The sequence below is a fragment of the Chiloscyllium plagiosum genome, unplaced genomic scaffold (genome assembly GCF_037043375.1).
Source record: "Chiloscyllium plagiosum isolate Xiang-an unplaced genomic scaffold, Cpla_swu_hap1 HiC_scaffold_1, whole genome shotgun sequence".
Classification (NCBI taxonomy): Eukaryota; Metazoa; Chordata; class Chondrichthyes; order Orectolobiformes; family Hemiscylliidae; genus Chiloscyllium; species Chiloscyllium plagiosum.
The window spans coordinates 103,067,788-103,090,043 of record NW_028270139.1 but is presented as its reverse complement, the minus strand read 5'-3'; the positions used below and the strand labels follow the sequence as shown (position 1 = coordinate 103,090,043).

Sequence of the window (22,256 nt, the reverse complement as noted above, 5' to 3'; positions counted from 1 at the left end):
AAGCGCAGCAGGTCAGGCAGCATCCAAGGAGCAGGAGAATCAACGTTTCGGGCATGAGCTCATGCCTGAAGAAGTGCTCATGCCCGAAACGTCGATTCTCCTGCTCCTTAGATGCTGCCTGACCTGCTGCGCTTTTCCAGCAGCACATTTTCAGCTCTGATCTCCAGCATCTTCAGTCCTCACTTTCTCCTTCAGGATAGAGGATAGGCAAATTGGCAGAACAGAGAGAATGGGCATCAAGGAGTCTTTTTCAGGACGGAAACTGATAACTAGTAGAATTCCACAGGGGACAGTGTTGGGACTACAATGATTCATGTTATATATTAATGATCTAGACGAAGGAACTGAGGGCATTGTTGCTAAGTTTGCAGATGACACAAAGATAGGTGGAGGGATTGGTAGTGTTGAGAATTGGGGAGGCTGCAGAAGGACTTGGACAGGCTAGGAGGGTGGGCAAAGAAGTGGCATGCGGAATACAATGTGGGAAAGTGAGGTTATGTTGGTTGGAATATAAGAGACGTAAACTATTTTCTAAATGGCTAATGTCTTCGGAAATCTTAAGCACACAAGGAGTTTGGAGTTGTAGTTCAGGAGTCTCTTATGGTTAACCGTAGGTTCTTTTGGCAGTTAGGAAGGCAAATGCAACATTAGCATTCATTTCAAGAGAACTAGAATACTAGAGCAGCGATGTACTGCCAAGGCTGTAAAAGGCTCTGGTCAGATGCACCTGTAATATTGCGGCAGAGTTAGATGCACCAGCTAGAGCTCCTCTGCTCCACCTGTTTTTTTTTCCTTTTTGCTTTCCCCCCCCCCCCACCTCACCCCTCCACCCCCCCCTTACCCCTCCCTCCTCCACCCCCCACCCCAACCCACCCACCTCACTTCAGCGTTAGGGGAATGAAGGAGCTGGCGACATGCAGGGGAAGAGGTCCTGGAGCAGCGGCTTACAGAGTGGAAGCGGTCCTGGAACTTACATTGCAGCAACTGAGAGCCAGTACAGAGTGGACGAGAGGCTTGGTGCCAAGCGGGGACTACTGTTGAACTGGGGTCTGGCACAGGTGGTCAGACAATGTGGGGAAGCCCTTGCGCTCAGCTGCTGCAATGTAATGTCTATCCTTTGACGAGGTCTTATTTCTAATTTATTCTTTAAATACTGTAAAAGTAATGCAACTACTTTTCTTTTTATTGATCTTTTGTATCTAAGATTTGTACCTAAGCACTTATACCTAAGATGGCGCCATAAGAGGTGAGATTTCAAAACTTTTCACTGTACTCCTGCATTTCTGTACAGAATACACATGACAAATGAAAGGATATTCTATTCTATCATATCAAAGAAAGGATGTACTGGCCTTGGAGGGGGTCTAGAGGAGATTTGCAAGAATGATCCTGAAGATACAAAGTTTGTCATGAGGAGCAGTTGGGGACTCTAGGTTTAGAAGGATGAGGCAAGATCAGGTTGAAACTTACAGAGAGGCTTAGATAGGGTGGACATAGAGAAGATCTTTCCACTAGTAGGAGAGACTAGGACCCGAAGGCACAGTGAAGGGACAATCCTTTAAAACTGAGATACAGAGGAACATCTTCAGCTAGAGGGAGGTCAATCTGAGGAACTCTATTACAGAGGGCTGAGGAGGCCAAGTCATTGAATGTATTCAAGACAGAGATAGACAGGTTCTCGATTAGTAAGGGGATCAAGGATTACGGAGAGAAGTCAGGAGAATGGGACTGAGAAACATATCAGCCATGATCAAATGGTGAAGCAGACATAATGGGCTGAATGACCTAATTCTGTTCCAAATCTTATAGTCTACAAGTAAAATTGCCATAGTCCTATCAAACTATAGAGCTGCTCTCCCATTAGAGAGGGATGACTGGTGGTGGTTTAAGCCTGAGTGTCACCACATCCCAAGCAAAGGGAAAGTCCTTTAGTCACCTCAGTCACATCAAAACTAACTCACTGTTGGCATTACTCTGCATCAGAAGCCGGCTGTCCAGCCAACTGAGCTAACTGATTACAGAATAGCCTTCCAAAATAGAGGACAATGCACGCTGAACAGAAAGCAGCCAGCACCAGTAGCAAAATGTTGAATTTGGCGGGATCAGAAAAGGAGATTTGATTTAGTGTCACAGTGAAAGGATTTGTTTGCGAGCAGTACAAGCTGATCATAGTAAGCAATGACATACAGATCGTAGGGTGAAACATAAAAAGCTTAGATAGAGTGAGGTCTCGAGGTTACACGACACAGTACACGAGGCAAGAACACATTAACAAGATCAGCATTATTTGAAGTGAGAGTCCATTAATCAGTCTAACAGCAGGGAAGAAGCTGTTCTTGAACCTGCTGGTTGTGTGCGTTCAAGCTTCTGTATCTTCTGCCTGATGGAAGAGGTTTAGGAGAGCATTACCAGGGATGGGAGGGGTCTTTGATCTTGGTAGCCTTTCCGCAGCAACGAGAAGTGTAAATGAAGTCCATGGATGGGAGGCTGGCTTCCATGATTGTCTGGGCCATGCACCACCACCTTCTGTAGTTTTACGGTCCTGGGCAGAGCAGTTGCCATTCCAAGCTGTTATGCACCCAGACAGTATGCTTTCAGTGATGCACCTGTCGACATTAGTGAGGGTCCTTATGGACATGCCAAATTTCCTAAGCCACCTGAGGAAGAAGAGGCATTGCTGTGCCTTTTTGACCATCGCACTGATGTGGACAATCCAGGACAGATTGTCCGTTATCTTTACTCTTTGGAACTTGACACTGTCCACCCTCTCAACCTCCGCTTCACTGATGTAGATGAGGGCGTGTTCTCCTCCTTTCTTTGTGAAAAGATTGATCAGTTCGTCATTTTTGCCAACATTGAGAGGTTGCTTTCATTGCACCACATCACCAAGCCCTCGATCTCCTTTGTTGTTGGAAAAGCTGTCCGACTATGGTGGGGTCATCAGCAAACTTGGAGATAGTACTTAGTCAGAAATTGGCTACAAAGTCATGGGTTTACAGGGAGTATAGTAGGAGGCTGAGGAGATCCTTGGGGGGGGGGGGGTGGGCTCCAGTGTTGAGTGTTGTTGTGGATGAGGTGCAGTTGTCTATCTTCACTGATTGTGGTCTGTTGGTAAGGAAGCTGAGAATCCAGTTGCAGAAGTTGGCACTAAGACCTAAGTTTCTGAGTTTTGAGATCAGTCTGGTGGAGATAATGGTGTTGAAAGCGGAGCTATAGTTGATCAGGTGTCCTGGTTATCCAAATGTTCCAGGGATGAATGCAGGGCTAGGGAAATGGCACCCACTCTGGACCTGCTACAAATTGTAGGGGATCAAGGCAGGCTGGGACACTGGAGATGATGTGGGCCATGACCAGCCTCTCGAAGCACTTATAGAGGTCAGAGCGACTGGGCAGTACTCATTTGGACAGTACTTTCTTTGGTACTGGGAGGACAGTGGTCTTCTTGAAGCAGGTGGGGACTTTGGCTTGTAGAAAGGAGAAGTTGAAGAATACTCTGCCACCTGGTCCACACAGGATCTGAATGCTCGGCCAGGAACTCTGCCAAGGCTCGGTTTTCTTGGGTCGACTCCCAGCAAGACCGATCTGTTGTCTGCAGTGGTGACCGAGGGAACAGGTGCATCCAGGGTTTGCTGGGGCAGGGGACACCATGCAACCGGCATTCTGCTCAAACTGAGCATAGAAAGCATTGGGCACATCAGGAAGGATTATCTTGCTCTGCTTCACTGTGTATCCCATTACATTGTTTAGGCCTTGCCACAGGTAGCGGGTATCCATATGATTGGTTTGAGCCTCTAATTTGGTCTCGGTGCAGCCTCTTGACATCTCTGATGGCTTTGCCGAGGTCATATCTGGGTTTTCTGTATAGGTCTGTATAGGACTTGGATGCTGCATGCTGGTCTTCGGCAGGGAATGAATTTGCTGTGGTTCTGTTCGCCGAGCTGGAAGTTTTTGTTGCAAACGTTTCGTCCCCTGTCTGGGTGACATCCTCAGTGCTTGGGAGCCTCCTGTGAAGCGCTTCTGTGGTGTTTCCTCCAGCATTTATAAGCGGCAGGGACAGGCCACTATAAATGCCGGAGAAAACACCACAGAAGCGCTTCACAGGAGGCTCCCAAGCACTGAGGATGTCACCTAGACAGGGGACGAAACGTTTGCAACAAAAACTTCCAGCTCGGCGAACAGAACCACAGCAACGAGCACCCGAGCTACAAATCTTCTCACAAACAGGGAATGGATTTTCCAGTTCATCCAAGAGTTTTCAGTTCGGGTACACCCAGATTGACTTCCTTCATACACAGTCCTCCATGCATTTGCTGACGAAGTCCTTGATGATAGTGGCGTATTCACCCAGGTTTTCTGTCTAGTTCTTGAACACAGTTCACTCCACCAATTCCAATAAGTCCTGGAGATGGTCTTCCACTGCCTCAGACCTATATTGTATATTTTCCTGTGAAGGATCCTCCAGTTTCAGCTTCGACTTGTCAGCCAGGGTGGGGGGTTGTGTGCGCATGTGTGTGTGCACATGGTGGAGGACCTCCACTAGAATGATGTTGAAACTGAGTTACTTCGATTAATTTTCAGCTGAGCCTGTGAAATGCATAACATTTTGTGAAACAGTACTGAGCGAAATTGTGTTAACCCGTTCAAGAGATAGAAATTCAAGAACAAAATTGGTGCTTATGGCAGGTGTCACGTAGTAAATACAGTTCAGAAGCAAACTAAATATAGAGGTCAGAAACCATTCAGTATGATCACGGCTAACCCTCTTTCTCAATATCGCTTGATGGCTTTAATATCTAAGAAAAAAAATCTTTCTTGAACGTACTCAACAACCCACAGCCTTGTGAGACAGCAAATTCCACCTTCTCAGTGAAGAAATATTTCCTCTCAGTACTAAACAGTCTACTCCATATCCGGAGACTCCTGGTTCGAGACTCCCTAACCATGGATAGCATCCTCATTCCATCTATCCTGTCTAGAGTTTTATATGTTTCAAGCAGATCCCCTCTCATTCTTTTAAACTATAATGAACATATGGTAAATCAAACCAATCTCTCCCCACGTCATCCCTAGTGTCAGACTCATGAACTTTGCTCTGCAGCAAATATCTTCTGTGAGGTAAGGAAACAAAAATTGTACACAATACTTCAGGTATGGTTTGACCTGAACTGCGTAACTGCAGTAAAATATCCCCATTTCTAAACTCAAATCTCCTTGCCATCTGCCTTCTTAAACATTTGCTGCACCTGCCTACTTTCATTGACTGGGTGTACAAAGACACCCAGATCCTTTTGTATGTCTACATTTCCCAATAAAGTACCATTTACATCATCCTATATCTTCCTATTTTTCACATTGAAGTGTACAACTTCACCTTTAATCATATTATGTTACAACTATTGTGTTTTCCTACTCACTCAACTTGTCCAGGTCTTCCAAGCTTCGTTGCATCCTCCTCACAACTCTCAATTCCATCCAGTTTTGTTTTAGCAAACTTGAAAATATTGCATTTGTTCCTTCATCCATAGGAATAGCTAGGGCCCAAGCACTGATCCCTGCAGAACATCACTAGTCACTGTCTACCTCCAAAAGGAGACTGACTTATGCCCACACTCCCGTCCTTTAGGTTAAACCATCACCAGTTATCTCTCTCTAACAACAGAGTGGCCCCATGGTCCAGTAGGACTATAGCGACTGTACTGTCTCTGGTCTGCCAAATATTACCCCAATCCCACATGGTTTAAATGTGCCCATCAACCTCTTACGTGGGACTTCATCAAAAGTCTTCTAAAAACCCAAATATAGGACATCCACTGGTTCTCCCTTATGTTTTTAATAGTTACATCATCAATGCAGATAAATGTGACATGATGCACTTTGGTTGGAAAAACCAGTTAAAGACAATGTAAATAAGGATACAAGTCTAAAAGAGATGCAGGAGCAGAGGGACCTGTTGTCTGTATAAGTGCACAGATCTATGAAGGTTGCAAGATAGATGGAAAGAGCAGTTAGTAAAGCATACAGAATTTTCGGTTTCATTAATGAGACCTAGACTACAAGAACAAGGAGGTGATGTTGAACTTGTACAGGATACGTGTTAGACCTCAGTTGGAGTACCGAGTACAGTTGGAGGCAAGATTATAGCAAAGGTGTGAATGCATTGGGCAGACTGCTGGATGGCTGGTTTGCAATGCAGAGTAATGTCAACTTTAGGGGTCAATTTTCATACCAGCTGAGGTGACCATGAAGTTGGCAAGATGGGTGGAAAGAGCAGTTAACAGAGCAGTGTTCTCAGCAAACATCCTTAACCTCTCGACTCACTTAGGCATGGTGACATTCAGGTTAAACCACCAGCAGTCATAGATATCTCTCTCTAATGAGACAGCAGCTCCATGGTCCAGCAGTACTATAGCAACTTTACTGTCCAAAACTATTAATAATATTAATACTGCCAAAATATTTCACATTAAACATAAAGAAAGAAATATTTCCCAGTATCATAACACACTCCTGTTATCTGGAATCAAAATACCAGTTTTTCAATAAATCATTTGCCTTCTCTTCAACAGTATAAACAAACAGATCAGGATAGTAATGCTCAAACACAAGGAACACAATAAAACAACTGCAGCTGCACATTAGCTATTTCTAGTCAGTGAAAAGAACCACTTTACAGAGGCACTGTACTGGCATCAAAATATTTCCTTAATGGAAATCAAAAGAGCTTGCGACACTCAGATGCAAAGTGTTTCGCTCGATACATACATACATCCATCAATGGAGCTTGCTGTAGACATTTGGGTTCAATGGAGTCAGCTATGATGTGTTAAAGAGTCTTTTCAAAGTTCAGCACAGCAACAACAAAAGTCCCATTTGTTCTGGACCACACCATTACATCCTACATCTGTACTCCCTACATCTGTTCCATTTAGAGATTAGATTCCCCTACAGTGTGGAAACAGGCTCTTCGGCCCAACAAGTCCACACTGACCCTCCGAAGAGTAACCCACCCAGACCCATTTCCCTCTGACTAATGCACCTAACACTATGGACAATTTAGCATGGCCAATTCACCTGGCCTGCACATCTTTGGACTGTGGGAGGAAACTGGAGCACCCGAAGGAAACCCATGCAGACACAGGGAGAATGTGCAAACTCCACACAGACGGTCACTCAAGGCTGGAATTGAACCCGGGTCCTTGACACTGTGCAGCTGAGCCACCATGCTGCCCATTTAACAACAGATGAAATTATGTTCTGCTTGACTTGAAAACTTTCATTTCATACTAAGCAAAATTTGCAAAGTACTGTCTTGCCTTACTGGGATAGCGTGGTAGAAACTAAGTCCCGTTATTCTCAGAGTCAGGACGTTTTGAAGGGATTGAAGGAAAATGTTTTTCATCCAGAGGGTGGTGGGAATCTGAAATGCACTACCTGGGAGAGTAATTAAGATGGTAAACCTCATGACATTTTCAAAGTAATTGGGCCAAGTGGTGGGAAGTGGGACTAGTGTTGACTTGGAGTAGTTTTTATTGGTGCAAACTCGATGGGCTGATGCATCTCTTGTGTACTGTATGATGTGATGGTTCCAAGTGTCCTTTACTTCTTTTCAGGAGGCACAGAGCTAGTGGCTCACAGATTACACTGTCAGCAACATTCATCTGCTCATTTACCTCAGCACGGGGTTAGGTCGGGAAACTTATTATTTTGGACAAGCCATTTGCTAAAATAAGTTGTCAGTGTAGCTTGTGTGCAAGTCCTTCCCAGGATAAAATATGCAGAATAGTCCTGGAGCACAACAATCAACAATTTATCCACAACTACCTTGCACACTTACTCTGTCTCTTAGTATGTGGAGTACAGCATCAATCTTCTCCAGTTGATTGCAAACCAGCCACAGGACACATTGCAAACAGATCAGTTGATCAACTGCCTGAATAAAAGTTGGGTCATGAATGCTCTGAGATATCATTGCCCATAATTTTGTGATGTCCGGTTCATCAAAATGTCCATCATAAGCTTCTAATCCTGTTTTCCAAAATAAAACACCAAGCAACTTAAAAAGTATTAATAAGAATGATTTTTCCTTGATATAATTTTACTTATTTATTATTAAACATTTGGATCAGGAAGACGATAAAGAAACTAGATCATTTAAAGGAATCACACCAATTTTTAAACAGAACATCAAGAGGAAACATTCTCCATTCACTAGTCACAGATACTACACAGAACAGCAAGCAGTTAAGATGCTCTCTTTGGAAAGAGTAAGAAAAGTGATGAGCAAGTCACTTTGCTGCTCTCATGCACCTTGGAAAGGCTGTCTCAAGGCCTCTAGCAGATGTCAGCTGCAACACAGTGCTTGCACTCTCACTTCAGTTCAGGAAGTTTTGCAGGTTCAAGTCCCACACCCGAGATTTCAGCTCACTACCTAGGCTAACACTTCAGTGTGGCAGCGAGGAATGCTGCACTGACAGAGATTGTGTCTTGAATGAGAAATTAAATTGAGCCCACTCTCTCTATTGGGTGGAAGAGATTTTTTTTAAAATTCACTTCTCAAAGTGATCACCTAGACATTTATTTCATTACTTTTTGCAATTTGGTTGCCACATTTCCCTAAAAGTACACCAGTAATTGGCTATAGTAATACGAAAAATCCTGAACACAAATACAAAGTGGTTATAGCAAACCATGCCGAATTCACCTGACAAATATAGTTTAAAACTCACCTCGGACAAGTCCCTCATATAACAAGGAGTTAACACTTTGACTGGTGTTAGACAAACTGAGACTTAGAACAACTGTATTGTACAGAATAGTCAGTTCCAAGGGAATGCTGGATACAGTTGGTGGCAGACCTGCAGAAGGACCATAAAGAATTAGTTATGGACTCCAATGAAAGGAAAGGTTACCCAACTGATGGGCCACCCTACACTGCAACATTTACCCATTGTATTGACAATGAAGGACAACACATGACTCAACAAATATTGTACCACTGGACCTAGTTCTGACTTCAAATGGTTGCACAGAGAAGACATCAAGAGGTTAATTATTTCAAAGAGGATGAGAAATACACAAATCAATTAGAGTCACACTTCCCAATCAGTTTATCACCTGTGATCGAAGAATTTTAAAAATGTCTTTTTAAGGATGAAGTTACCATGTACCTAAGTAGAATTACCCATCACGGATCTCAAAAGGAACTATTGTGACAATTCTTTTGTGAGAGAACATGTTTTTGGTATAGTTTCTTAAACAGCACATTTTAAATCCAGTTAAGCAGAAGGCCATCATAGACCTCAAAATATGGAATAAGATAGGACTATTTAATGACACCACAACAAAGGCACCCCAAAGCAATATTGAATTTCACACCCAGTCTGAAGGAGAGAAAATGGATCTAAAACCAGTGTTTTAAATGTAAAAAGGGCAATTATGAGGACACAAAGACAGAGCTAGCTAAAACTGGGAAATTAAGTTAACAGATCTGGATATAAAGTTTGCCCGCTGAGCTGCAAGGTTCATTTTCAAACATTTTGCTACCATACCAGGTAACTTCATCAGTGAGCCTCCGGTGAAGCACTTGTGTTAGTATATGTCTGTGGTTAGTCGGTCACCATAGACGAAGATGAGAAAGGTTCAGGAAGGGGAAGGAGGTTTCCGCGATGGTCCAAGTGAATTTATGGTCGGGTTGGAAGGGGAGGGAACCAGAGACAGTGATGGAGAGGTCCAGGAAGGGAAGGGTGCCAGAGATGGTGTTGGAGATCCTGGTTCTCTCCTTCCACCCCACCAACCTCCATTCCACCCCACCAACCTCCATTCCACCCGTGACTCCTTCGTAAGGCTCACACCTCCTCCCCCCCCCCCCCCCAACAGCCCACATCCCACTCCAGGCACCTTTCCCTGCCACTGCAGCAAGTGAAAAACCTGCACTCACAGCCCTCCCTCACCTCCATTCAAGGCCCCAAGGGATCCTTCCACATCCATCAGAAATTTTCCTGTACCTCTACCAACGTCATCTACTACATCCATTGCACCTGGTGTGGTCTCCTCTACATCAGGGAGACAGGATGTCTTCTTGCGGATCATTTCAGTAAACATCTCTGGAACATCCGCACCCACCAACCCCACCACCCCATGGTTGAACATTTCAACTCCCCCTCCCACTCCGTCAAGGACATCCAGGTCCTGGCCCTCCTCCACCGCCAAACCGTTGCCAACCAAAACCTGGAAGAGGAACTCTTCATATTCCACCATGAGACCCTGTAGCCACACGGGATAAGTGTGGATTTCAACAGCTTCCTCATTACCCTCCCCCCACATTATCCCAATCCCAAGCCTCAAACTCAGTACCACCCTCCGGACCTGTCTGTCACTCCTCCCTCTGACTTATCACTGTCTCCCTCACCTTCATCCATCTATCGCTTTCTCAGCTACCTTTCCCCAAACCATATCCCCTCCCATTTATCTCTCAGCCCCGACCCTCAAGCCTCATTTCCGAAGGGCTTATGCCCGAAACGTCGATTCTCCTGCTCCTCGGATGCTGCCTGACCTGCTGTGCTTTTCCAGCACCACACTCTCAACTCTGATCCCAGCATCTGCAGTCCTCACTTCTTTACCAACTGACACGAATCTCACTTCCTGGCAACTGCTCAAGGCAGAATTGTATTGCTATATTTTGCCTCAAAGTGAGTTTTAACTACAGAGCCAGCCATCACTGAGATGGCTACCCATGTCCCAAATCCTTATTCTTTCTCTAAATCTTTCTGCCTCTACCTTGCTTTCCTTATTTAGGACAATTCTTAAAACCTGCCCTGAGAAAGTGTACCAGCTATGAGCAGACAGGGAAAGAGTTAAGTTTTGACTTTGGCGAAACAAAGTGTCAGCTAAGCGTGACTCAGATCAGATAAGAACTTGCAGTAAACAATGAGGTGCTGGAGGCAAGGGTAGGGGGTTAACAAGGTGGAAAAGCATTCATTATGTAAAGCCAATTAACAAGATGACGAAGCATTCATTATGTAAAGTCAGTTCAGGTGAAAAGTATTCATTATGTGAAGCCAGTTAACAAGGTTAAAAACATTCATTGTCTAACAGCAGATGGCTTAATCTTTACTATTGACACTCACTGATTATAACAGCCACCCGATCAATATGTATATTGCCTTATCAGAATGCTCATCCCTGTAAGTGACTATTTAATTCATTAAGAAACTGCTGTTCAAGAGCAGACCTAGAACTCATGTTTCTATGCACATGGGCGATTATTCTCTCTCCCTCCAGAGCCCAGAAAAAAGATGAAGGAGTTAAAAAGCCATGCTGTTTTTCTAAGTGTTTTAGTTCAACTGATACGGGGATAGGGGAAACGGGAGGACAGCCCTATTAACCAAGTTATAGAGATGTACAGCATAGGCTCAGAGTTAAGTTCTGGTTTAAAATGTTACTTTGCAGCACTTTGTAATCAAATAACACAATAAAGTAGTTATATAAACTCAAGTTGTTATGTAGTAAGTTATGTATCTTTCCGTAAGATGGCTGGATACAAATACTATAAATTGATAATACAATCAGACAAGCTACAATGAGGGTAGCATCAATAAATCCATCAATACCTTGGATTTTCTCCAGTAGTTTGCTGAAAGAAACATGACTCTGTCGCACAATTTCTCTCCGATTTACAGCATGGACAGAAATATTCTGGTTGGAGGAAGAGAGAAAAGTGGCATTGGACAGAATTAACCCAGTGTAGAGAGACAAGGTAAAAGTTATTGCGAAAAAACAATATAGGTACATTCCGTGTGGATGACCTTAACCATTAAACCAAATTTTTTCTACAAGTTCTTAAATAATTCATAGAACAATATTGCACCAGGATGCTGCATGTATTCTGTTGTTGATTTGTCATTTTTCTTCACACGGGTGTCTACGATTTTTTTTATATTACCAACAGTCACCTATCACAAACTGACCCCAAAGGAAAAATCGTACAATCGGTCAATATTGCTTATTTTAAATGCAAACTTTCTCCATGTTACAAAGCTGCAGAAACCTGTGAAATAAAAGTGACTTGGGAGCACTTATGCATGAAACACAGAAAACTAGCACACAGATTCAGCAGGTAATTAGGAAGGCTAATGGAATGTTGGCTGTTATTTCAAGGGGGTTGGAGTATAAGAGTAGGGAAGTCTTAGCACAAGGTACTAGTGAGACCACATCTAGAGTGCTGAGAATAGTTTGGTCTTCTTGCGAAAGATATCATTTCGGTGCAGGTTAATTCAGAGAAGGTTCTCTGGGATAATCCCTGGTATGGAGGGATTGTGTTAATAGCAAGTTAAACAAACTGGAATTCTATTCATTGGAATTTAGAAGAATGAGAGATGTTCTTATTGAAACATAGGATTCTTAATAGGCTTAACAGTAATGCTGAGAGGAAGTTTCCCCTCACGGGAAGTTTAGGACCTGAGGGCATAGTCTCAGAATTAAGGGATGCCAATTAATACTGAGGTGAGGAACAATTTCTTCTCTCAGAGAGTTGAGTGTCTGTAGAACTCCTTACCATAGAATTGTGTGGGCAGAATCTGTGTGTATATTTAAGGCCGAGGTCAACTCTTGATCAATACGGGGAAATCAAGAGTTATGGGGAAAGGAAGCAAAGTGGACATGAGGAATGTTGGATTAGCCAAGATCTTATTTAATGGTGGAGCAGGCTTGAGGGGCTAAACAGCCTACTTCTCCTGGTTTTATTATCATGACATTATATGTAGTAGAACATTATACACTGATGAGATGAAAGCTTTCATCCTCAATTTCCCACAGTGCCGTTAGCCATTTATGAATGGTACCAACCTTTCATTCTTATAACCTGTACACAAACTTATTGCTTCACCATTGGCGACTGTGCTTCAAGCTGCCCAGGCTAGGATTCCTTTCCTAAACCTGTCCACTTATCCTTGTGCCTTTAAGACCTCTTTTCAAGATTTACTATAATTGGTTTAGGATTCCAGATTAATTTAAATTCCACTAGCTGATGCACATTTTTTATTCACTCACGGGAGGTGGAAGTTGCTGGTTGGCCAGGGTTTATTACATATCCCCAGTTGCCTTTGAGAAAGTGCATTCTTGAACCACGGCACTCCATGTGCTCCAGGTTGACCCACCATGCCGTTAGGATAGGAATTCCAAGGCTTTTGTCCCAACGACAAAAGGAACAGATGGTGACTAGCTTGGAGGGGAACCTGCAGGTGGTGGTGTTCTTATATATTTACTGTCCTTCTCTTTCCCATTTAGAAGGTGCTGTCTAAGGAGCTTAGGTGAATTTCTGCATCTGGATTACTGCTACTACTGAGCATTGGTGGTAGATGGAGTGGATGTTTGCAGATGTATTGTCTACCAACTGGGCTTCTTTGTCTCAGAGTCTACAGCATGGAGATAGACCCTTCGGTCTGAACAGCTCACATCAAACGCAATCCAAAACTAATCTAGTCCCACCTGCCTGCTCCAGGTCCATATCCCTCCAAACCTTTCCTATTCAGGTACCGCCTGACCTGCTGTGCTTTTTCTAGCCACACACGTTTCGATTCAAGACTCTCCAGCGCCTGCAGTCCTCACTTTCTTCTAGTTGCTGTAAAACATACTGCAAAGCCTCTTCCAAGGATGCCCACCTTGAAGTTCTCCTCCTCCCTCCACAAGGATCTCAGCAAATCTCTCTCCCATTGCACCCCTGGATCATCTCCTCTGCCCTGAAGTTCTTCAACCACATGCTGAAGCAGTCCCACTACCATAGCCACATCTCCTGCCTCAGCACCTACCTATGCAACAGACTTATCCCCATGGACTCCAGACTACATTCTGACCATCACAATCTGGACCTGATTGGGACAACTGCTGCGTACAGCAGCTCCATAGCCTCCAGAAGCAGTCCTCCCTCCAGATCCTCCCCACACTCGCAGCCACACGTCTTCACCTATTCTCTCTGCAGTCAGCCCTGCCCCAGGTCAGGGTCTCAACTCTCCCAGACCTGCCAAGGCCCTCTGCTGCTCTTCACCCTCAGAGGGATCCACACCCTCAACCAATGCTTTTTCTCTAGCCCATCAGACATCAAGGAACGTAACTACACCAAACCTTCATTCAGATACCGCTGTACCCCGGAATACTCAGCAGCTCCAAACCCTTCCTCTGGCCCTCTCCAGAACCTGTTGGACACCAACATCCATGCGGCTGCTACAACCATAGCCACAAATGATGACGTTACTTCCACAGCTGATGATCTGCCAACCATGCAGTCTCCTTGACTGCTTCCACAAATACCGCCGGCCACATCACTTCTGCCCCCAACCGCTACTGACATCACTTACTGGAACACTGCCGCTGCAAACACCTCTGAGAATGTCACTTCTGCCCCCATGATCGCTGCCATAAACACCAATGACATCACATATGTGACCGCTGCTGACGTCACTTCCGCTGGAGCCACCATCTACATCACTTCTGCTGATGCCATCGACCATACAGTTTCCATGGTCACATGACTGCTTACATCAATGGTCATATGACCACCTCCACTCTCAACTCCAGCTCCAAGCCCTGCCAGCGATTTACCATTTCCCCAGACTTCCCCCTCACTGAGGTCGGTCCTCAGTAAAGGTCTTACCTTCATCCCACTATGTCCAGTGTCAAAAAATTCCATACATGCTGTGATACTGAATTTTTCTCTGACACCTCCATGCCTAGTTTTTTTGATTGTGACTCCCACCTACCCTCCAAAACCCCTTCTCTCACCTGCAACATACTATCTCTCACTCTCTCTCCACCTCTCTCACCCACTCCAACCTCTCACCCTCGCAACACGCAGCCCACCACGCCGCTGCTCCAACCCCAACCACACCATCAAAACAGCTGACAAAGGAGCACAGCATGGTTGACCAACCAACCCAACCACCCCGTGGCTCAACACTTCAACTCCCCTCCCACTCCACCAAGGACATATAGGTCCTTGGACTCCTCCATCGCCAGACCATAGCAACACGACGGTTGGAGGAAGAGCGCCTCATCTTCCGCCTAGGAACCCTCCAACCACAAGGGATGAACTCAGATTTCTCCAGTTTCCTCATTTCCCCTCCTCCCACCTTGTCTCAGTCAAATCCCTCGAACTCAGCACCGCCTTCCTAAACTGCAATCTTCTTCCTGACCTCTCCGCACCCACCCCACTCTGGCCTATCACCCTCACCTTGACCTCCTTCCACCTATCGCATTTCCGACGCCCCTTCCCCAAGTTCCTCCTCCCTACCTTTTATCTTAGCCTGCTGGACACACTTTCCTCATTCCTGAAGAAGGGCTTATGCCTGAAACGTCGATTCTCCTGTTCCTTGGATGCTGCCTGACCTGCTGTGCTTTTCCAGCAACACATTTTCAGCTCTGATCTCCAGCATCTGCAGTCCTCACTTTCTCCACAGTATGGTATACCAACCTTTAAATCACTGAGGCCTGACGCCAACTCGCTGATAGTTCCTCCAACCGCCCCCTCAACACGACCCCACCTCTCATCACCAGGCCATCATCTCCCAGACCATGCACAACCTCATCACCTCAGGGATCTCCCACCTACAGCCTCCAATCTCATAGTACCACCCAGTTTTACCTCTTACCCAAAATCCACAAACCTGACTGCCCCAGTCGACTGTCTCCACCTGCTCCTACCCCACCGAATTCATCTCCTCATATCTCAACTCTGTCCTGTCCCCTTGGTCCAGGAACTTACCACATACGTCCAGAATACCACCCATGCCCTCCACCTCCTCCATGACTTTCAATTCCCTGGCCCTCACACCTCATCTTTGCCATGGATACCCAGCCCCTATGCACCTCCATCCCCCGTGACAAAGTCCTAAAAGCCCTCTATTTCTTCCTCTCACCCGACTCAACTCCCCTCCACCGACACTCTCATTTGATTGGCAGAACTGTTCCTCACTCTCAACTTCTCCTTTGAATCCTCCCACTTCCTAAAAACCCAAGGGGTAGCCGCACGGGCCCCAACTATGCCCGCCTCTTCATAAGATACGCAGAACGGTCCCTCTTCCGTAGCTACACTGGCACCATCCCCCCTTTTCCTCCGCTACATTGATGATGGTATCAGCACCACTTTGTGCTTCCACAAGGAGGTTGAACAGTTCATTAACTTCACCAACACCTTCCATCTTGATATCAAGTTCACATGGACCATCGCCAATATTTCCTTCCCTTTCCTGGACCCCTCTGTCTCCAGTAACCGACTCAAAAAGGACATCTATTTCAACCCACCGACTCCCACAGCTACCTTGTCTACACATCCTCCCACCACATTTAATGTCTTTTAAATGTTATAATTGTGCTCACATCCACCACTTCCTCAGGAAATTCATTCCACACACAAACCACTCTGCATGTAAGCATTTGTCCCTCGTGTCTTTTTAAAAATCCCTCCCCCTCCTCTCAGCTTAAAAATTTGCCCCCAGTCTTGAAATCCCCCATCCTTGGGTAAAGACTATCAACCATACTTATAGCCCTCATGATTTTATAAATTTCTATCTGGTCTCCTCTCAAACTCCTAAGCTCCAGTGAAAACAGTCCCAGCCTTTCTTTATACCTCAAACCTTCCATAAAATCCTGGTAAATCTCTCCTGAATCCCCTCCAGTTTAATAATATCCTTCCTATAACTGGACAACCACAACTGGATACTGTACTTCAGGCGAGGCCTCACTAACTTTCTGTACAACCTTAAGTTGACGTCCCATCTCCTAAACTTAAAGGACAGAGCAATGAAGACAAGCCTCCTGGGTTTCAAGCCTGAGAATTGTTGGAGCTGCACTCATCCAAGTAAGTGGATAGTAAGTCCTTCAAACTTGACCAGTGCCTTGTAAATATTAGACACACTGGGGAATCAGGAAGGGAGTTATTTACTGCAGTATTCTTAGCTTCTGACCTGCTCTTGTAGCCACTGCATTAATGTGGCTAGTCCAGGTAAGTTTCTGGTCTATGGTAAAACCCAGGTGACCGATCGTGGGGAAATTCAGTATAGTAACACTATTGAATGTCAAGTGGTCAAATTGTCTCACGTTGGAGGTGGTCATTTATGTGGGGTGACTGTTACTTGCCATTTGTCAGCCCAAGCCTGGAATATTGTCCAGATTTTGTTGCATTTGAACATGGACTGCTTCAGCATCTGAGGAATCAAAAATGGTACTGAACTTTATGCAATCAACCAACATCCCCACTACTGACTTTATGATGGACGGAAAAATCATTAAGGAAGCAGCTGAAGATGGCTGGGCGCAGAACAATACCCTAAGGTATTGTTCTGCGCCTCATCTTCCGGCTAGGGAAGAACGCCTCATCTTCCGGCTAGGAACCCTCCAACCACTAGGGATGAACTCGGATTTCACCAGTTTCCTCATTTCCCCTCCCCCCACCCTGTCTCAGTCAAATCCATCAAATTCAGCACCGCCTTCCTAACCTGAGATCTTCTTCCCGACCTCTCCGCCCCCACCCCAGTCTGACCTATCACCCTCACTTTGACCTCTTTCCACCTATCACATTTCCGACGCCCCTCCCCCAAGTCCCTCCTCCCTACCTTTTATCTTAGCCTGCTGGACAAACTTTCCCCATTCCTGAAGAAGGGCTTATGCCCGAAACGTCAATTCTCCTGTTCCCTGGATGCTGCCTGACCTGCTGCGCTTTTCCAGCAACACATTTCCAGCTCTGATCTCCAGCATCTGCAGACCTCACTTTCTCCTCAATACCCTAAGGTACTCTTGCTGAAATGTCCTGGAGCTGACATGACTGACCTTCAACAACTACAACCATCTTCCTATGTACTAGGTTTGACTTCAACCAGCAGAGAGATTTTCCCAATTCCCACTTATTCCAGTTTTGCTCAGGCTCCTCGAGGCCACACAGTTAAATGCAGACTTGATGTCAAGGATACACATCCTCTGTGCTAGAATGTGAACCCATGGTTGTCAAGCATTAATCTGGTTTACGAGTCCAGTGATAATACCATTATGCCTCCATTTCATGTTACTTTTTTTGTTTTTTTGCCAATTACCTTAATTCTCTGCCCTTTTGTTCTCAATCCTCTAAGCAATAGGCACAGTTTCTACCTATCTACTCTGTCCAAAGCCCACACAATTTTGAATACCTCAATCAAATCTCCTCACAGCCTTCAATTCTCCATCAGATACCTTCTCCAAATGTAGACTGTATCTTCAGAACAGAAGTTCTTCATTCCTGGAACAAGTCTTGTGAAGCTTATTTGCAATGCCTTCACATCTTTCTTTAAAAGTCAAAAAAAGTGTGGTGCTAGAAAAGCATAGCCAGTGAGGCAGCATCCAAGGAGCAGGAGAGTCATGAGCTTTTCATCATGTATGAGGGGGTGGGTGGGGGAAGAATGGCAGGGCAGGGTGGGGGTGTGGAGAAAGATAGCTGGGAAATCGATAGGTAGATGAAGGTGGGGGGTGGTGATAGGTCAGAGAGGAGGGTGGAAGAAGGTATGAGCTCAGGTTTTGCACTTCTTGCATTGGCAGAAGGTGCCGAGAGAGGAGGGTGGGTTGCTGGGGGTGTAGGCCTAACGAGGGAGTCGCAGAGGAAATGGCCTCTGCGGAACGTAGATGGGGTGGGGAGGGAAATATATCCTTGGTGGTGGGGTCTGTTTGTAGGTGGCAGAAGATGATACATTGTATTCAGAGATTGGTGGAGTGGAAGGTGTGGACCGGGGGAGAGGGGGGGTGGATTCTGTCCTTATTGCGACTGGAGGGGTGGGGTTCAAGGGCAGTGGTGTGGTAAGTGTGCAACTGAAGGGCAGAGGTGCAGGTAACTTCCCACACCTCTACTTTTGAACACTACCCCTCCAAATGCAACAAGGACAGAAATCCCCTAGTCATCACCTTCCATCCCACCAACCTCCGATACAACAGTTATCCTCTGCCATTTCTGCCACCTACAAGCAGACACCACCACCAGGGATATATTTCTCTCCCCAACCCTATCTGCATTCCGCAGAGACCATTCCCTCTGCGACTCCCTCACTAGATTCCCCCCCTACCCCCAACCAACTCACCCTCCACTCCTGGTACCTTCCCTTGCCACTGCAAGAAGTGCAAAACCTGCACCCACGCCTTTCCCCCTCACCTTCATCCAAAGCCCCAAAGGATCCTTCCACATCCAACAGAGATTTACCTTTACTTTCACACGTCATCTACTATGTCTGTTGCTCTCAATGTGGTCTCGTCTACATTGGGGAGACAGGACACCAGCTTGCAGCCCATTTCAGAGAACATCTCTAGGACACGCACTAAACAACCCACTGCCCTGTGGCCGAGCACTTCAACTCCCCCCTCCCACTTCACCAAGGACATACAAGTCCTGGGCCTCCTCCACTGCCAAACTCTAGCCACCCGACGCCCGGAGGAAGAACGCCTCATCTTCTGCCTGGGGTCCCTCTAACCACACGGGATCAATGTCAATTTCACAGTTTCTTCATTTCCCCTCCACTCACCCTATCCCAGATCCAACCTACTAACTCAGCACCACTCTCTTGAACTCTCCTACCTATCCATCTTCCTTCCATGTATCCACTCCACCCTATCACCATTACCCATCCCACCTTCATTTTCCTAATGCATTCCCAGTGACCTTCCCCCCCAGCTCCACCCCCAAATTTATCTGTCAGTTCCCTTGGGCCTCCCTCACATTCCTGGTGAAGAGCTGCGCTTTTCCAGCAACACATTTTCAGCATATATATCAGGAAAACGAGGATCCCAATTCAGTCCACTATACATTCCTCTCCATCCTAAATTAACAAGGTATAATTCAAGCAAAAGATAAGCCTGCTCCCAAAACATACACGAATTTCATTTTAGACAACACGTTTTACATGGTTTGTAACGTTAGATGGGACTGCCGCTGCAGAGTCGTTAACTTTAGCAATACATAGAACTGTGTAAAGTGCGAATCTTGCTCTACGTTCACTAATGAGGCCGCTCTAAAATCCACTTTACCTTCAACTGAGCCACTAACTTGCAGTTTTCTTCGTTCCACATTTCCAAACAGCCCCAACTCCGGCCACTTTCCATCGCTCCCAGTTTATCGTTTCCCACAGAACGGCATCAGAACCCAGAGTAACAACTTGCAGAATCCGGCAACATCCGCCACAATCTGCCCTTCTGATTGGACAGTGAGCGCTCACTAATTGGTTACAGGACACGTCAATCAGAAACAAAGGCCGAGCGCGGGTAAGGGTGACACTTGGATGGGAAAAATCTTAACATGTAATTTCACATAAGTTAGCCACAACATTACCCTGTACTTGTGCCTAAATGTTGTCACAGCTTCTTTAGGACTGGGGGTGGGTGTGTGGAAAGCTGCAGATAAAGGGGATGGCGGGGCCAGGGTGCTGAGGTAGGGATAGGTGAAGACAGGTCGAGTGTACAGCGTGGTTCGTTAGTGGGAGGAATGAATCTGGTTGGTGACAGGGAGCAGTGGAAGGGAGGGGGAGGGTTTGGGAAGGGAGTCAGGGGATGGGAACAGAGGTTATTTGAAATTGGAGAACTCAACTTTGAGTCCTCTGGCTGTAGGCTGCCCAGGGGAAGATAAGGTGTTCTGACCCTAATTTGTGCTGTGGTTCATTTTGGCAATGGAGGAGTCCAAGGATGATCATGTCGGAAAGGGAGTGGTTGGGGAAATTGAAATGACCAGTGACTGGGAGGTCCAGTCAGCCCCTATGGGCCCAGCTGTGATGCTCGGTGAACCATTCCCCAAGTTTACATTCGGTCTCCCCAATGTAGAAAAGACCACATCAGGAGCACCTGATGCAGGAAACTAGGTTGGAAGAGAGGCAGGTGAACCTCTGCCTCACCTGGAAGGACTGTTTGGGGTCCTGGATGGAGCTGAGGGGGGTGGTGTATCGGCAGGTTTTTCATCTTTTCCAGTTGCAGGGGTCCAGTTGTATTCTCTGACAGTCCCCTTCACTATCTGCTACTCCACCAATCTTTAGTGTCACCTGCAAATTTGCTAATCAGACCACCTATACCTTCCTCAAAATAATTTATGTTTATCGCAACAGCAGCGGTCCCAGCACAGATCCCTGTGGAACACCACTGGTCACAGGTCTCCATTTTCAGAAACTCCCTTTCACTATTACTCTTTGTCTCCTATTGCCCAGCCAGTTCTCTATGCATCTAGCTACTAAACCCTGGACCCCATGCGACTTCACTTTCTCCATCAGCCTAACATTGGGAACCTTATCAAATGCCTGACTGAAGTCATAGAGTCATAGAGATGTACAGCATGGAAACAGACCCTTCGGTCCAACCCGTCCATGCCGACCAGATATCCCAACCCAATCTCGTCCCACCTGCCAGCACCTGGCCCATATCCCTCCAAACCCTTCCTATTCATATACCCATCCAAATGCCTCTTAAATGTTGCAATTGTACCAGCCTCCACCACATCCTCTGGCAGCTCATTCCATACACATACCACCCTCTGCATGAAAAAGTTGCCCCTTAGGTCTCTTTTATATCTTTCTCCTCTCACCCTAAACCTATGCCCTCTACTTCTGGACTCCCTGACCCCAGGGAAAAGACTTTGTCTATTTATCCTATCTATGCCCCTCATAATTTTGTAAACCTCTATTAGGTCACCCCTCAGCCTCCAATGCTCCAGGGAAAACAGCCCCAGCCTGTTCAGCCTCTCCCTGTAGCTCAGACCTTCCAACCCTGGCAATATCCTTGTAAATCTTTTCTGAACCCTTTCAAGTTCCACAACATCTTTCCGATAGGAAGGAGACCAGAATTGCACGCAATCTTCCAACAGTGGCCTAACCAAGTCCTGTACAGCCGCAATATGACCTCCCAACTCCTGTAGTCAATACTCTGACCAATAAAGGAAAGCATACCAAACGCCTTCTTCACTATCCTATCTACCTGCGACTCCACTTTCAAGGAGCTATGAACCTGCACTCCAAGGTCTCTTTGTTCAGCAACACTCCCTCGGACCTTACCCTTAAGTGTAAAAGTCCTGCTAAGATTTGCTTTCCCAAAATGCAGCACCTCGCATTTATCTGAATTAAACTCCATCTGCCACTTCTCAGCCCATTGGCCCATCTGGTCCAGATCCTGTTATAATCTGAGGTAACCCTCTTCGCTGTCCACTACACTTCCAATTTTGGTGTCATCTGCAAACTTACTAACTGTACCTCTTATGCTCGCATCCAAATCATTTATGT

General features: G+C 45.8%; 1 protein-coding gene across 2 annotated transcripts in view; it reads right to left on the bottom strand.

Moving 5' to 3' along the window:
• fancg (FA complementation group G) overlaps positions 1–20,160 on the bottom strand; it is a 67,232-nt gene extending 47,072 nt beyond the window's left edge. For both annotated transcript variants that reach the window (XM_043687853.2, XM_043687861.2), the window contains exons 1-4: positions 20,029–20,160; positions 11,610–11,694; positions 8,727–8,855; positions 7,835–8,025 (exon numbers count right to left, since the gene is read on the bottom strand). In XM_043687853.2, the coding sequence (XP_043543788.2) occupies positions 7,835–8,025; positions 8,727–8,855; positions 11,610–11,694; positions 20,029–20,103 (480 nt within the window). In that variant the 5' untranslated portion in view covers positions 20,104–20,160. The remainder of the gene's footprint in view (positions 1–7,834; positions 8,026–8,726; positions 8,856–11,609; positions 11,695–20,028) is intronic.
• Positions 20,161–22,256: the final 2,096 nt, after the last annotated feature.